Raw genomic sequence first — 16,060 nt, forward strand, 5'->3', positions numbered from 1 at the left:
GAAGTGGGGAGATGCTGCAAAGCAAAACCCCTAAGGGAAGTCAACAAAGGCCTAAGGGATGGAAGCCCCGCCCCTTATTTACATATGGGTGGAAGGCGGGTCTGGCTGCCATCTTGACTTTGTTGAGCTGCCTTAGGTGATCCCTGGCTGTAATCCCCATCCCTTTGAAATTCTGTTGGGCTAGATCAGTGGCTCTCAATTTGGGGTCTGTAGAAGTCAAATAATAATAACAAATTTTATTGTCATTCTGCATATATAGTATACAACAAAATTGATTTAGCCTCTACTGGTGCACTCCATAACAAAAATACAAGACAATATGAATAATCAGAATGCTAAGTTACCCCAGATACCTAAAGAGATTGAAACAATGTTAGAAAGCGATATAACCGTGATGGAGTTAACTCAAGAAGCAAAATAATGGAAAGGCACCAGGCCCAGATGGAATTCTGGCAGAATTTTATAGAACATTACAAGAATCGTTGAATCTTCCATTGTTAGAAGTTATGAATGAAGTTATGTTAAAGAAGAGAATACCTAAATCATGGTCAGAAGCTTATATTACACTTGTTCCAAAAGAGGAGGCCAATCCATTACAAATCAAGAACTAGAGACCTCTATTTCCCTACTAAACGCAGACTATAAAATTTTTGCTTCAATATTGGCAGAAAGACAAAAAAGACTTAAATAATTTTATTCATCTTGATCAAAATGGATTTCTGCCAAAGAGACAAATTAAAGAAAATATGAGATTAATCTTGGACACTTTGGAATACTACGAAGCATATCCTGAAAAACAAATGGCTTTGATATTTTTAGATGCACAGAAGGCATTTGATAACGTGAATTGGCGAATAACCAATGTTATTTGAAAATTCCAGTCTGGTTATCGACTATTGAAGCATTCTCTTATCCTATAATATATAAAAAGGAATAAACAGTTAGATATGGTGAAATATTGAATAAAAAGGGTGAACTTAAATCTATGCAAAAATTAGAGAAACAAGGTGTAAAGATGAATTGGTTTTCATATGCGGAAATACAACCAAGGTATGATAAAGATTCTAAAACAGAAGGTTTCTATGATAAACTGACTGATTTAGATAAGATTTTTACAGGTGCTGATGAAAAGGTGATTAAAAAATTGTATGGATATTTATTAGAAATTAAATTAGAAGAACAAGTTAAAGAAACTATGATTGCTTGCGGGAAGAATTTTGGATATGGGATTGATCTAGAGAAATGGCAAAAATTGTGGTCTCAAAATTATAAAATGACAATGTCAACAACATATAAAGAAAATTTGTGTAAGATGTTTTACAGGTGGCACTTTCCCCCACAAGAATAGCAAGAATATTCAAGAATCCGAAAAATGCTGGAAATGTCATCAGACACCTGGCTCATATTACCATATGTGGTGGACATGTCCGGATGCTAAAAAATATTGGACTAAAATCCACACGTGGCTGGAAAAAATGACAAATAAGCATATAGACTTGAAACCAGAGATTTTTTTATTGGGAATTTTACCTGAAATATATAGTAAAGACTTGAAATACCTGATTGTAAATGTATTAACAGCGGCTAGGATTGTATTTACTAAAAACTGGAAAAATGAGAAGTTACCATCACAGGAGATCATTAAGAAAATATTGGAATGTGCTGAAATGAGTAGATTGACATTTGAAATTAGAGAACAAGATGATAAACAATTTTATAAAGTTTGGGATCTATTCTATCAATGGTTAGATAATAAAACATAGTAATGAAATATGTAGATTCTTAGAAAATAATAAATATATGTATTCTTTTTTAAAAAAATTATATCTACAAAATGATTCTAGGATAGATCTGGGAGGATAATATGATCCGTTATAAAATAAATTAAGTAAAATATGATTATGTTATAAAACATGAATGAATAAAAGTATAGTCAAACAATTGATTAATATATGAATGTACTTAATATTTGATTGAAAGTATGAGAATATCTACAATGTAATTGTAATTGAAGACTACGAAATGGAAGCACAAAACAATTTGTAAACCAACCATCACACAGTATGTATATATATGGAAGATGGCTTGATGTTTTTATGTTTTGTTTATGTTTGTTTTTTTAAAATTAATAAACATTTATAAAAAAAAACCCACGACAAATGTTAAAATGCTGGATGGTGCTGGATTCCCGGAAGCAGAGAGAGGAACCTGCCCCACTGTAGTATCAAGGGGGGCTGTGTGGGGAGGGTTTCCTCTTTTTAAATGTTGGGAGTACTTATTAGTCAAGACCTCACCTGGAAAAACAACACCTCCCTGGTGGTTGGGAAGGCCCAACAGAGACTTCATTTCCTTAGAGTCTTTGGAATAAATCAGGTGGAACAACTGCTGATTGACCTCTTTTTATCCGTCCACAATAGAAAGTATCTTTGCATGCTGTGTAACAGTATGGTAGGCTGGTTCAACAGCCCCAGACAAGAAGGCACTGCAGAGAGTACCCCACCTCTCCTTTAGCAGAATGTTTGGATCTATAATTGATCGGAGGGGGAGGAGCATACATAAGTGTTGGCTTCTTCCCAGTTTTTAAAAACTTTCTCTTCTCTTTAACAGGATGCTGGGATCAATTGGAATTAATCTGGCTTCGTCCCAGGGATGTTTCCTTTTCAGTAAAAAGAATTTCCCCTTTAACGAGCTGGTTGGGCTAATAATAATGGATCGGGGCTCCGTCCCGTCAATTTTTCCTCATTCCCAATTTGTTCTTTTTAAAATACTGCAGTTCTTTACGAAGCCAGCGAAGGCAAACGCAGGAGCACCAATTCACTTCGGATTCCCGCCTGGGAGTCACCTGATTTGGAGGGAAAGGCGCGAAAACGGTTTTCTCTTTCCTTTTGGAAGGGGCGATGGCAGCCGGAGCTTCCTTGCAGGATTTGCTGGAAGAAGCCACCTGCTCCATTTGCCTGGACCTTTTCCAGGACCCCGTGCTCATCCCGGAGTGCGGCCACAACTTCTGCCGGGGCTGCCTGACCCGCAGTTGGGGGACGTCGGAATCGGAGGCTTCCTGTCTCGAGTGCAGACAGACCTTCGCGCCCCGCAGCGTCCTCCCCAACCGGCAGCTGGCGCGGGTGGCTGAAGTGGCCAGGGGATGCAGCCGTCATCCGGGCGAGGAAGGGGGGAGCTTCTGCCCGAAGCACCGGGAGCCCCTCAAGCTCTTTTGTAAGCACCACGAGACCCTCATCTGCTTGGTCTGCGACCGATCCAAAGAGCACAGGGGCCACTCGGTGATCCCTGCGGAGGAGGCTTTCCGGGAATACCAGGTAGAAATCAGCCAGGAGGAATCGTTGCGGAGGGGCATCCAGATCCTTGGCTTTCCTGTCAATCCTTAGATCACTTTACTTGCTTCCTCTGTTTTCGGCAAACTGGGCTTAGCCTGGCGGAGAAGCCAATCAGAACCAGACAGCAGGTTCTGTTTTGGAGATTTTTGTGGCAGCCCCTGAGATATTGCAAGATTGCTATCATCATGTCTTCCCTAATCCTTCTTTTCAGTAGACGGGACATATCCAGTTCCTGCAACCGTTCTTCATTTGTTTTAGCCTCCAATTGAATTATTTAATTGAAATACTTTAGCAAAAAGATCTCAGGAGCTAAAAAAAAGCTGAGACCCCTAACCATAGACAAATAGAAATTTTACACACTTAAGATCCAGGAAGTTAACACCCTAAGAATCACTCATTGGTTCCCTGACATGTATTTTTTTTCTCCTCCCTCATAAATTGCATATTTTATACTAATAAGCTTTCTTATCAAAAGGGGTGTGTATTTTATTATTCTAGTAAGTTACCAAAGTGTATGTCTATGTGCCTTAGCTAGCATCCTTCTAAGCTGAATCCTTCTAACTACCTTGTTATTTTCTTGTTGCTAGGAAGCAGTGTCCCCCCATTCGTTCCTGCTCTTATTAGACTCCTCTGCAACTTTCTGCCTTGGCCATTCCTTTAACAAACTTCCCTAGTTCCAGCCTGAGAGCTTCACCTCCTGCTTTATATCCTCTGTGGCTACAATATTTTTAAAGACAGATTTCCCATATTCCTTGACTTAAAACCATTTGTTTCGTGACTGTTCAAAGTTACAATACCATTGAAAAAAGTGACTTATGACTGTTTTCACACTTATGACCATTGTAGCATCCCTGGTCACTGATCGAAATTGGGGTGATTGGCAATTGGCAAGTATTAATGATGGTTGCAGTGTCTGTCTTGCTTAGCAAAGGAAATTGCCTGTAGGGAGAAATAGGCTCCCTTTCTACCAGCTCCCTTTCCACAATTGCTCTAGAGCAAAATTGTCAAAATCTTGAGTGCAGACCCCGAAAAACACTCCTGCTGGGTCAGCCCAAACTTTCATTTCTCAGTGATGCTTCTGGGATGACTGCAAACAGGAGACTCAGGCAGCTCCATTTAATATCATTGCAAGTAGTCCTCGACTTAGAACCATTCATTTAGTACGATTCAAAGTTAGAACAATAATGGAAAAAGTGTCATAAGGTTTTTCACCCTTGTGATCATTGCAAGTATTCTGTGGTCACATGATCAAAATTTGGATGCTTGGCAACTGCCATGTATTTATGACGATTGCATCTATCATCTATCTGGGTCTTTCCTCCAATGTAATTATTTACGGAACTCAAAAGTTGTATTTTCTCTTCAGATCAAGGTGGAGGATTGTCTGAAGGCTCAGAAGGAGCAGAAAGAAAAAATAGCTACTTACAAAAGCGACACAGAGCAAACAGTGCAGGAGATGCTTGTAAGTATTGATCCAATGCTGAGGAGCTTCTGAGCTAATAGGAAGGAGAACCCCATCCGCCATCTTGGATAATAGGCAGCCTGTTTGCAAGTACAAATTCTGACTTAAGGGAAATTCAAGCTAAAGACAGTATTAGGGCACAGGACTTGTTCTTAACCTGGGGACTGAGATGTCACCATTGGCTGAATGAGTCACAGTTGGGTTAACTGCAGCTATCCCATGAGCCCTCTTTTCTAGAAGGGGTTTGGTTGGCATAATAAATTAATGCAAACTATTTCATTTTATTGAAAAAAATGTGAACTCATTTTTCTGTCTCCTTTTTTGGAATCCCTGATTGCCAAGAAAATTTTCATGAGAGATCATTTAAACCGAAACCTTTTTCTTTTTAGAAACCTTCCCCTCTGCCCTTTTTTATATCAAAAGGGTTATTTTTCTCCTTAGGAAAGTCTCCCACCTCAGTTCTGGAAGGGAATCCGTTTAATTATTATAGCAGTTAAAATAAAAATAATTAAGTAAAATAATTAAAAGTATGCCTTTCTTGTTCCAGGATCTCAGCGAAAAAGTAAAAAAAATATATAGTGGCTGAATTCAGAGAACTACAACTCTAGTTGTAATGGTTAGACAATAAAATATAGCAATTAAATATGTTATGGTCCTTATACAAGTAATTAGGGAGAAAAAAGTCATATGTTTCCATGTACGCATGGAGCAATTTTAGTTGTATTTAGGAGTCTGACAGCCCATGGATAAAAGCTGCTTTTAAACCTGTTTGTCTGGCGGGCTCTGCTTCTGTCTTCTGCCCGATGGTAAAAGTGAGAGAAGACACGGACCAGGATGAGAATCGTCCCTCAGTATCTCCCTTCCTCTGCTGAAACAGCGAGACCTGGCGATGTCTTCCAGTGCTTTCTTGTGCCCAATTAATCACTCTCTGTAGTGCCTTCCTGTCCACGGCAGTTGAACCAGCGTACTACACTGTTACACAGCATGCGAGGACACTTTCTATCATGGACTTATTTTTTCCAAAGACACTAAGGAAATGAAGTCTCTGTTGGGCCTTCGCAACCACCAGGGAGGTGTTCTTTTTCCAGGTGAGGTCTTGACTAATAAGCACTCCCAAGAATTTGAAAGAGGAAACCCTCCCCACACAGTAGTTCGGAGAACCAGAAAATACCACCTCTGACTGGCCCTGCCTCCATCTATTCTCTGCCTCCTGAGTCCCAGCTGATCGGCTGGGTCTTCTTTGGTTGCCCTGCAAAGGAGAACGGAGCTGGAAAGCAGGTTAGTGGGGTGGGGAGGGAATGGGGATTTTGCAGTAACCTTCCCCTGCCATGCCCACAGAACTGGTAGTAAAAAAAAATTGAATCCCACGATTGATATACACATTAAAAGTGCCCTATGACAAATTTTCATACTTATGACCAGGGGTCGGCTTCAAAATTTTTAGCAAGGGGTTCTCTGCCCCAGAGGTTGCCAATCTTTTGGACCTCAAGGGACCACCAAACTCATAATCTTAAATCCCATGGACCACTAATATGAATTTTGACAGACAGTGGCTTGCTGACGTTGGTGGGAAAGTCGGTCCCATATTCCAGAGCTGCAGTAGTCACAAGACTGGTGCTTTGGTCATCCCAGAGCAGCTGCTCCTCCACCCGGGTGCACCGGCCTGCCATGGACTGGAGGAGCTGCTCCAGGATGACCAAAGGGCCAGTCCTGTGACTACTGCAGCTCTGGAATACGGGACCGACTTTTTCCACCAACGTCAGCAATCCACCCCGGGGCGGATTTCCTTCCCCACCGTTGGTCTTAACTTCCAGTTCCAGCTCGCGTGGCTCTACTCAAGGTAAGGTTTGCGCTCGGTCGAAGGGTGGGGGCCGGTGGGTGGGCAGGTCATGTGGGTGGCACAGCCTTGTGTTCTGGAGCAGCCTGGATTGCTTTTGGGGGGAGTACTTGGGGGGAACATTTCTCTTTGGACCACCAAAATTTTCTCCGGGCCCACCAGTTGGCGACCACCGCTCTGCCAGGTTGCTGGGTGGGTGTGGCCATGGTGGGTGTGGCCTAGTCAGCCTCCTGCACCACAGTTGCTGGGGGTGTTTGTGCTCCCCGGGCTCTGGAGGCTCCCTGGAAGCCGGAAATGGGCCCATTTCTGGCCTTCCCGAACTTCCGGGAGGCCCATTTTTAAGCCTCCCGGAGCCTCCGCGCACAGCCTGCACTTACCTGGCATCCAAACGGGCTGCATGGGGACTCCTGGGAGGGGCGGGGTGGGCGGGGCAGGCAGGAACGGGATTTGAGGGTTCTCTGCAGAACCTTAGCAAGGGGCCCTCCCAAGCCCCCGTGAGCCCCCAGCAGCCCCCCCTGCTTATGGCCATGGCAGCATCCCCATGATTACATGATCAACTTTCCAGTGTTTGGCCATTGGTTCCTATTTATGACGGTTGCCGTGTCCCCGAGTCAGGTGATCCCCTTTTGTGACCTCCTGACAAGCAAAGTCAATGGGGAAGCCAGATTCACTTAGCAACCATGTGACTAGCTTAACAACTGCAGTGATTCACTGAACAACAGGGGCAAGAAAGGTCGTAAAATGGGACAAAGCTCACTTAACAACTGTCTCATTCAGCAACAGAAATTGGGGGCTCAATTGTGGTTGTAGGCCGAGGACCGCCTGTATTCGGTATGTTTGGATTCCTCACTTGCTCCTTTGGCAACAGCAGCTTGTCCGTCTTCAGTTGTTACACTGAACAATCCACTGATATTTTTTTCACACATCTTAAAACTAATGACATCACCCTAAAATCGAAATAAAAACTCATATTGGCAGAATAACATAAGGAAAAAATAAATTTCTGTATGTAAAATTGCAAAGGGAGGAATTAAAATCCATGAAGCACCTATAAAATTAGATCAGTCTTATAATCAATAATCCGATTGTTGTAGATAACTGAGTGAGTGAAGTATAAAAAGACAGAAGTAGCAGTAGGATTTGTAAAAAAAAACACCCTGTGAGGCTGTAAAGCTTATATTGAGTCTAATAGCTGCTGAAGCCCTGCTAGGGTTTGTTGGGATGATGACAATTATATGCATATTTAAAAGGAAACAGAAAAAACAGGGGAGGAAAGAAAAAAGGAGGGAAAAATTACAGAATACACTGAGTTAATGGGAACTTCCACAATCATTGATGGCAACTAAACATTAAACAAACAAGCCTGATACATAAATGAGAGAGCTATGATGGACATCTAAAACAACGATTTATGGGTTTAGCTGTAAGATAAGGTATTTTTTAATATTCATACACCTCAAGACATGATGCTAAAGCCTATAAAGTTTCTAAGACACCTCATTTTTTTTTAAATTCAGAGACATTTAAATGATGGTCAGGTTATTTCTCTCTAGATCAACTAATTGATCCACTCCTTCAATTTACAAGGCCACCTAACCTGTTAGGGGAGTGTCATGCAGGGACCCACTCCCAAGTAGAAATAGGGCAGGAGGGTCTCTCCAACCAAGGAAGCGTCTGAGAATGTATGGAGCAGAGCTGCGGTCCTGGCATCAAAGAAGCTCACTTGTCCCCCTTCGCAGTTGAGAAAGATGCGAATTCTCGTGGGCCTCTCAGACAGGACCAGTGTACAGCATTTTGACGGAGAGAGGGCCATGTAGTCCCCACCGCATTCCGAAACCTGCCACTCCCTGGTCTCCACAAGAACATTTTTAAAGTTCACTGGCTTGGTGGTAACCCCTACATTCCATCCTCTTGTACCACCTACAATAACATCCCAGAAATGTCTCCCTGATGAGAACATCTGACAGCCAAGGACAGAACATTTATGGGACCATCCCGTAACTCCTGTGACACTTTTTCGATCTTCGGAGATCTTAAGGCAGTCAGGATCAGCTGTGTCTGGATCCAGAGTTACATGCACTGTAAGGGGGAAGGGGAGGAAGGAAGGAAGGAAAAGAACAAGAGCTTCAGTTGCAGGCCTGGTGTGTGAAAAGAACAGAAAGAAGAACAGCTTTATTTGGCCAAGTGTGTATCAGTCACACAAGGAATTTGTCTCTGCTGCATAAGCTCATATTGTACATATTAATGGAAAGGAATAGTTCACAAATCATACAATCATTAAAGTTTCCTGGTATCTAAGGTATATTAAGGTATTTAATCCTATATTTTTCTTTTTTTTTAATCTATGTTTCTCTTAAGGTTACTGGCATCACAGCTTAAAATAGCAAGCAGTTGCAATTCCTATAATTCATATTTACCTTCCTGTAGTTGAAGTCCACTTTCCAGAGTATCTGGGGAAGAAAAGAGGGGGATTCAGCATCTCATCACTGGAATTGGAGCAACAGAAGGGCCTCCCTCAGATACCCTGGTTTGCTTTCCTTGGACTCAAATTAGGAAATAAGGAAGAAGGAAAGCTACAAGCTAAAATGTCGTTGGTGTCTATATATCAGGGGTGCCAAACTCCATTTCATTGAGGGCCGCATCAGGGTTTTGTTTGACCTCAGAGGGCTGGGGTGGGTGTGGCCATATGTGGGCGTGGCTTGGTGGGAGCGACATGAGACTTGTGCAGGGGGGGCTCCTGTGGTGACCAAGGGGTAAGGCAGGACTTCCCTCAGACTCTCCCTCTCTCATTATACTCTCCTTCTTTCCTTCCTTTTCTTTTTCCTCCCCTCTTCATTCTAACATCTTCCTTCCCCTCTTTCTTTATTTTTCCTTCCTTGCTCTCTTCCCATCTTTTCTTCTTTTTCCTTCTCTTTCCTCTTTCCCTTTCTCCTTTCCTGCCCCTTCTTGCATGCTCAAATGCATGAGAGAGGGGGGGTGGGGCAGAATCCAAGTGAGAATCCAAGAAACCTCAGCCAAGCCACCAGTCCCTTTTCTGGGACAAGTAGAATCTGTTGAAAAGAAGGACATGTTTAATTACCCCTCTGGGGAATGTAAATCTTTGGCCACCTCCTTCTTTGAAAAAGGCTTTCCTGACCAATTCTTTTTCTCCTGGTAGCTGCCTGTGTTCCCAACTACAACCGTCATAAATATGAACCCGTCCTCAAGCACCCAAAAGTAAATCACATGGTTGTGGGAATGATACAATGGTCATAACTGTGAAAAATGGTCATAAGTCACTTTCTCAGCGCCATTCTAACTGTGAACAGTCACTAAGCGAACTGTTGTAAGTTAAGAATTGATTGTAAATGGTCAACTATGAGTAGCTAATGGTTCCCTTTTTTAGCAAATCTGTAATGGGAGCAACCAGAAAGATCCTTCTTCCCCTCCTGGTGCCAAGACACAAGGCCTTTCCCCAGAGAAAGGAAGGATCTCTCTTCCACTCATCCTGAAATTGATCCTTCTTTGATCCCCTGACAGTGATCCAGAATCTCTTGGATGCTCAAAATTTTGTCCAGTAAAACCCCAGCGGCTATTTTTTTACCTCTCAAGTTTTTCATGGCATTTTTCAGAAGCGGAATTACATCACTGCAATCCCAGATTGTCCACTTCGGCTCTAGAAGTAAATCCATCGGATTCTCATATGTTTCCTTAGCCTGGAATCTGGCAAGACAAAAGAGCAGAATAACAGAGTTGGAAGGTCATCTAGTCCAACCCACCCAACTGACCAAGCAGGAGACCCGACACTGTTTCTGACAGATGGCAGTCCAGCCTCTTGAAAGCTTCTCGTGATGAAGCCCCCACAACGTCTGAAGGCAAAGCTGTTTCATGGGTTCATTCTCCTCATTCAGAAAATTTCTCCTTATTTCTAGGTTGAACCTCTCTTTGATCAGTTTCCATCCATTACTCCTTGTCTGGCCTACAGGTGCTTTGGGAAACAGCTTGACCCCTTCCTCTCTGTGGCCGCCCCTCACATACTGGAACCCTGCTATCCTGTCTTCCCTGGCCCTTCTCTTCCCTGGCCTAGCCATGCCCAGTTCGTGTAACCGTTATCAACCTGCCAATAGAAGCAGCTTCCTAAAGCATCAGGCGGTGCTTGAGGATTGGATAGCTATAGGATCCGGTCTGGGTTGGTTACCAGAAGTTTTTTTCTTCTGAGCTTGTGGACTCAGGCTGGAGCCCATCCTCAGGAAACTTCTCTCTCCGTCACCAGAATGTGTGCCCTGGGCTGTTCTACACGTTGTATTTATGTGGTCCCTGGTTGTGTGTGGCTTTCACTGTTTAAGTGGGGTGTTGATGGCCACCTATTAATTCATAGAATGCCTTTTTCTTGTGTGGCCCTGTCCTTGGCTCCTAAGCACCTCGTCAGCTGGTGGTAGGTCAGTACTCCTGTGGGCTGACAAGGGCCCCCGTTTCCCAGGCTTCAGTCATGTCTCTGGCCAGCTATCCAAATATGGGCACCATGGTGACCCAGTGGATCCCGATCCAGAACTGCATTTATCCACATTCATCAAGTTCAACAAGAGATCTAGTAGAGGCCACCAAGTTTCAGTTTTGGGCTCCCTACTCTTGAAAATTCTTGTGGATCTCTTGGCCAAAACAATGGATCGTATCTTACCAAATGACCAATGACTAATAGGGGTGACATAGGTAATTAGACGATGGATTTAACATTCAAAGTCATCTTGATGGATTTTAGTTCTGCATTTAACACAATTCTTCCACATAGACTAGTGTCTAAACTTAAGGACCTTGGGCTTTTTCATTCAATCTACCTTTGGATTATGGATTTCCTGTCTGGCTGCTCTCAGGGGGTCAGATTAAGTAATTGAACCTCCTCGGCCCTTATTCTTAATACTGGTACACCACAGGGTTGTGTGTTGAGTCCTTACTCTATACTCTTTATGTACATGACTGCATTCCCATTCACGCTACTAATACTAAATTTGCAGATAATACAACTGTGCTGGGACTCATCTCCGGGTGTGTGTGTGTCTGTCAAGATGAGGTGGACCGGTTGCTTTCATGGTGTGGAGACAATAATTTGGTCCTTAACACCAATAAGACCAAGGAGCTTATAGTGGACTACAGAAGGAATATATAAGACATGCAGGCCTTGGTTATCATTGGAGACCAAGTGGAGCAAGTGGCCAGTTTTAAGTTTCTGGCTGTTACCATAAACGAGGACCTGACCTGGGGTGCTCACACTGCAGTACTGGTCAAAAGGGCCCAGAGATTATTCTACCCGAGACTTCTCGGGAAACAATAACTGAATGAAAAATTCCTGGTGACCTTCTACCGCTGTACTATAGAGAGTATCTTAACTTACTGCACCTGTGTATGGTTTGCTAATTACACAGTGGCAGATAGGAAAGTGCTCCAGAGAATTAACATCATTGCCCAGAGGATCATTGGTTGACCTCTCCCCTCTTTGGAAGAGCTTTATAGCTCTCACTGCTTTAAGAAAGTTCAAAATATGCTCAAAGATTCATCTCATCCTGGGCAACCTTTTTTTTTTTTTTTTGAACTATTGCCATCTGGCAGACAGTACAGGATAATAAAAACAAGGACAAACAGGCTGAAAATTAGCTTCTATGCCAAAGCAGTAACTATGTTGAATTCTACTGTATAACGCAGTACTAATGCAGCATCAAGGGTTTTCAATTCAATTGTGTAGAATGTGAAGATGTCTGTTTTTTTTTTTTGTTATTATTATTGCATAGTCAGCCAGATGTTCGGACTGGGTTTGGCATTTTTGTCTACCTATCGAGTCCTTACCAATGACCTGGGATGGGCAAATCTGGATGTTTGATGGTGCTACAGATATCGCCACAGGATCGAAGCTGTTCCAAGTAAAGCTGCCTTCTGCAATTGATTGATGGCAAATTTGTCAATGCCAATGGTGTTCAAGTGGTGCTCCAGTACTTTTGGGACCACCCTGGCTTGCCTTTGCCATAGTTGTTCTATTTCTATTTCTCTTATTATTATTTATAGTTTTCTTATGTATGATGTACACTCAAGATGGCATTTAATTGTACGAGGTTCAATGACAATAAATTTAAACTTAAAGGTAATGCAATGAAATCGCAGTTAACATCTGCCACAGTGTCCCTGTAATCCCAACCGGCATGTATTTAGGATAGTTGCATTACTTGGAGCAGCTTACATCCTACAATGATACCTTTAAAACCATCAAACATCTGTCTCTTCTTGGGAAGGACTCAGTAGGTGGATAAAAATGCCAAATTCAATTTAAACATCTGGCTGACTGTGAAACCAACCATAATACTTGATCATATCAAACATTTTTAATTATATTGTGTTGAAGTTATCTGAGGAAATGTCTAAAAAGCCCTGAAGTACAGTACATTCTCTTTACATTAAAATACTGCTAAATACAACCAGAACTTTCCAAAATAGGAAAACTGCTGGAGGATCTACAAATCTCTCAGACTGTAAAGAAAAGGGTGGATTCACTTACTTCTTCAAGATAGTTCCGATGTCCTAAAAAACAAAGAGACAAAGCATTGAAAGGAGCCTCTGCTAGGCTGAAAATTGCAGACACCAACAGACATATAAAGTACTTCCATTTTTTAATGAAAAAGCTCCCATTGCCTTTTTTTCTCCAGCTGTTGAACCTTTTAGAGGTTTTGTTTTTACTTTTTTGCCTAAGAAAAATTATAACCCAGTAATATCCAACACAATTACAGTGTGTGTGTGTGTGTGTGTGTGTGTATATATATATATATGTTTTCTGAGGTTCTCGCGGGTATTTATATGTGGATCTTTGGTTGTTCGGGTTTTCTCCCGCGTAAGATTCGAAGTATCTAGGCAACGTTTCGATGAAGTCTCATTCATCATCTTCAGGCTTCTGTCTCCGGCTCTGTGCTTCTCAGAGTAATGTGAGATTGCAGCTGCTTCCTCCTTTTAACTGCCAGTGGGGGTGGGACTTGATTGGGTGGGGGCTTGGCTGTGTTCTGATTGGGTGGGGGTGTGTTCTCATTGGTAGGGTGTTTGGTTGTGTTCTGATTGGTTGGGGGTTAGCCGTGTTCTGATTGGTTGGAGGCGTGTTCTGTTCAGGTGGGGGCTTGGTTGTGCTCCGGTTAGTCTTAGTTGCTGGGGGATTTGAGCTGGTGAGTTGTGATCTTGCTGTTTGGCTTCTAGTTCGTGGTCCTGCTGCATCTTCATAGTGGGTGTCGGTTTGTTTCATGTATGGCTCGGAGGGGTTTGAAGTGGGTAGTGATGCAGCTGTAGTGCAGCTTCTGGTCCATGGTCGTGTCTCATCTTCTGAGTGGGTGAGAGTCTGTTTTCTACATGGAAGTGTGGTGGTGGCATCTTGTGTGGCTCTCATGGGTGTGGGTCTGGTGTCCTTCTTCATGTTAGGTACTCGTCTGTTCATGAGACACGACCATGGACCAGAAGCTGCACTACAGCTGCATCACTACCCACTTCAAACCCCTCCTGCTGAAGGATCTGCAAATCTCTGAGACTGTAAAGAAAAGGGTGGATTCACTTACTTCTTCAAGATGCTTCCGATGTCCTAAAATACAAAGAGACGAAGCATTGAAAGGAGCCTCTGCTAGGCTGAAAATTGCAGACACCAACAGACATATAAAGTACTTCCATTTTTTAATGAAAAAGCTCCCATTGCTTTTTTTTCTCCAGCTGTTGAACCTTTTAGAGGTTTTGTTTTTACTTTTTTGCCTAAGAAAAATTATAACCCAGTAATATCCAACACAATTACAGTATATATATATATATATATATATATATATATATATATATATATATATATATATATATATATATATATATTTTTTCTGAGGTTCTCGGGTATTTGTATGTGGATCTTTGGTTGTTCGGGTTTTCTCCGCGTAAGATTCAAAGTATCTAGGCAACGTTTCGATGAAGTCTCATTCATCATCTTCAGGCTTCTGTCTCCGGCTCTGTGCTTCTCAGAGTAATGTGAGATTGCAGCTGCTTCCTCCTTTTAACTGCCAGTGGGGTGGGACTTGATTGGGTGGGGGCTTGGCTGTGTTCTGATTGGGTGGGGCTGTGTTCTCATTGGTAGGGGTTTGGCTGTGTTCTCTTTGGTTGGGGGTTAGCCGTGTTCTGATTGGTTGGAGGCGTGTTCTGTTCAGGTGGGGGCTTGGTTGTGCTCAGGTTAGTCTTAGTTGCTGGGGGATTTGAGCTGGTGAGTTGTGATCTTGCTGTTTGGCTTCTAGTACGTGGTCCTGCTGCATCTTCATAGTGGGTGTCGGTTTGCTTCATGTATGGCTCAGAGGGGTTTGAAGTGGGTAGTGATGCAGCTGCAGTGCAGCTTCTGGTCCATGGTCGTGTCTCATTTTCTGAATGGGTGGGAGTCTGTTTTCTATATGGAAGTGTGGTGGTGGCATCTTGTGTGGCTCTCATGGGTGTGGGTCTGGTGTCCTTCTTCATGTTAGGTACTCGTCTGTTCATGAGGGCGGGTTTCCAAATGGCTGGAAGGCGGGAGGTGTCATCTCGTTTGTTCATGCTGTGTGGGCGTTTTCTATCTCTATGGCTTCTCTGATTATTCTGCTGTTGAAGTGTTCGGTTTTGGCGATAGTTCTGGTATTTTTAAAATCAATTTCATGTCCTGTGGCTTTGAGGTGTTGGACCAGGGAAGAGGTCGTTTCTTCTTTTTGATTGAGTTCTTATGTTCTTCAATGCGTGCACTTATTCTTCTGTTAGTTTGTCCAATGTATGTGGTAGGGCAGGCAGTGCAGGGGATTTCGATACTCCTTGGTTTTCTAATTCGATTTTGTTCGAGAAAACCCGAACAACCAAAGATCCACATATAATACTCACAGACCTCAGAAAACAAATATATATATATATATATATATATTTGTTTTCTGAGGTTCTCGGGTATTTATATGTGGATCTTGTTGTTTTTCTCCAGCGTAAGATTCTACAGTATCTAGGCAACGCTTTGATGAAGTCTCATTCATCATCTTCAGGCTTCTGTCTCCGGCTCTGTGCTTTTCAGTAAAGACGTGCAGCTAGCTCCTTTAAATGGGGTGGATCTGACTGGCGGTGGGGCAGCAAACTGAGGGGTGGCATAGGCTTCCGATTGGCTGCAAAATGACTGAGGCGCAGCCTCAGGTGGCTGTTCAGGTGAAGCTTGTTGCTAGCCTGCTGTTGCAGTGGGGTGGGACTTAGCTCGGAGTTGCTGCATAGTAGAGGTGTCGGAGCCATGGCTGAGGAGGCTGGGTTGAAGTGGGTAGTGCACCACAGCTGCATCACTACCCACTTCAAACCCTCCGAGCCATACATGAAGCAAACCGACACCCACAATGAAGATGCAACAGGACCACGAACTAGAAGCCAAAACAGCAAGATCACAACTCACCAGCTCAAATCCCCCAGCAA

The 16,060-nt window shown here is 42.9% G+C and overlaps 2 protein-coding genes across 8 annotated transcripts in view; one reads left to right on the plus strand and one right to left on the minus strand.

Annotated features, from left to right (window-relative positions):
- Positions 1 to 16,060, minus strand: part of LOC113450089 (E3 ubiquitin-protein ligase TRIM39-like) — a 58,206-nt gene that overhangs the window by 18,747 nt on the left and 23,399 nt on the right. The window contains exons 4-7 of one of the 7 annotated variants that reach the window (XM_087928525.1): positions 13,149 to 13,171; positions 10,212 to 10,330; positions 9,046 to 9,078; positions 7,614 to 8,707 (exon numbers count right to left, since the gene is read on the minus strand). The exons of 2 other annotated variants lie outside the window; for them this stretch is intronic. In XM_087928525.1, the coding sequence (XP_087784651.1) occupies positions 8,229 to 8,707; positions 9,046 to 9,078; positions 10,212 to 10,330; positions 13,149 to 13,171 (654 nt within the window). In that variant the 3' untranslated portion in view covers positions 7,614 to 8,228. Of the gene's footprint in view, positions 1 to 7,613; positions 8,708 to 9,045; positions 9,079 to 10,211; positions 10,331 to 13,148; positions 13,172 to 14,184; positions 14,208 to 16,060 lie in introns of those variants that run through there. 4 more of the 7 variants (XM_087928524.1, XM_087928523.1, XM_087928527.1 and 1 more) reach the window with 4 other exon arrangements.
- Positions 2,786 to 5,405, plus strand: LOC113449063 (zinc finger protein RFP-like). The gene is made up of 3 exons (XM_087928552.1): positions 2,786 to 3,311; positions 4,696 to 4,791; positions 5,339 to 5,405. Exons 1-3 carry the CDS (start codon positions 2,898 to 2,900, stop codon positions 5,375 to 5,377), a joined length of 549 nt encoding a protein of 182 aa, XP_087784678.1. The 5' UTR covers positions 2,786 to 2,897; the 3' UTR covers positions 5,378 to 5,405.

Source organism: Pseudonaja textilis, chromosome 2, assembly GCF_049901715.1.
Source record: "Pseudonaja textilis isolate UNSWEBS1 chromosome 2, rPseTex1.2, whole genome shotgun sequence".
NCBI lineage: Eukaryota > Metazoa > Chordata > Lepidosauria > Squamata > Elapidae > Pseudonaja > Pseudonaja textilis.

Bases quoted from the DNA above. Each gene is read 5' to 3' on its own strand.
- LOC113449063 (XM_087928552.1), top strand. From the start codon at position 2,898: ATGGCAGCCGGAGCTTCCTTGCAGGATTTGCTGGAAGAAGCCACCTGC. The intron at 3,312-4,695 runs GTAGAAATCAGC...TTTTCTCTTCAG, and splicing joins AGGCTTTCCGGGAATACCAG to ATCAAGGTGGAGGATTGTCT. The intron at 4,792-5,338 runs GTAAGTATTGAT...TTCTTGTTCCAG, and splicing joins AAACAGTGCAGGAGATGCTT to GATCTCAGCGAAAAAGTAAA.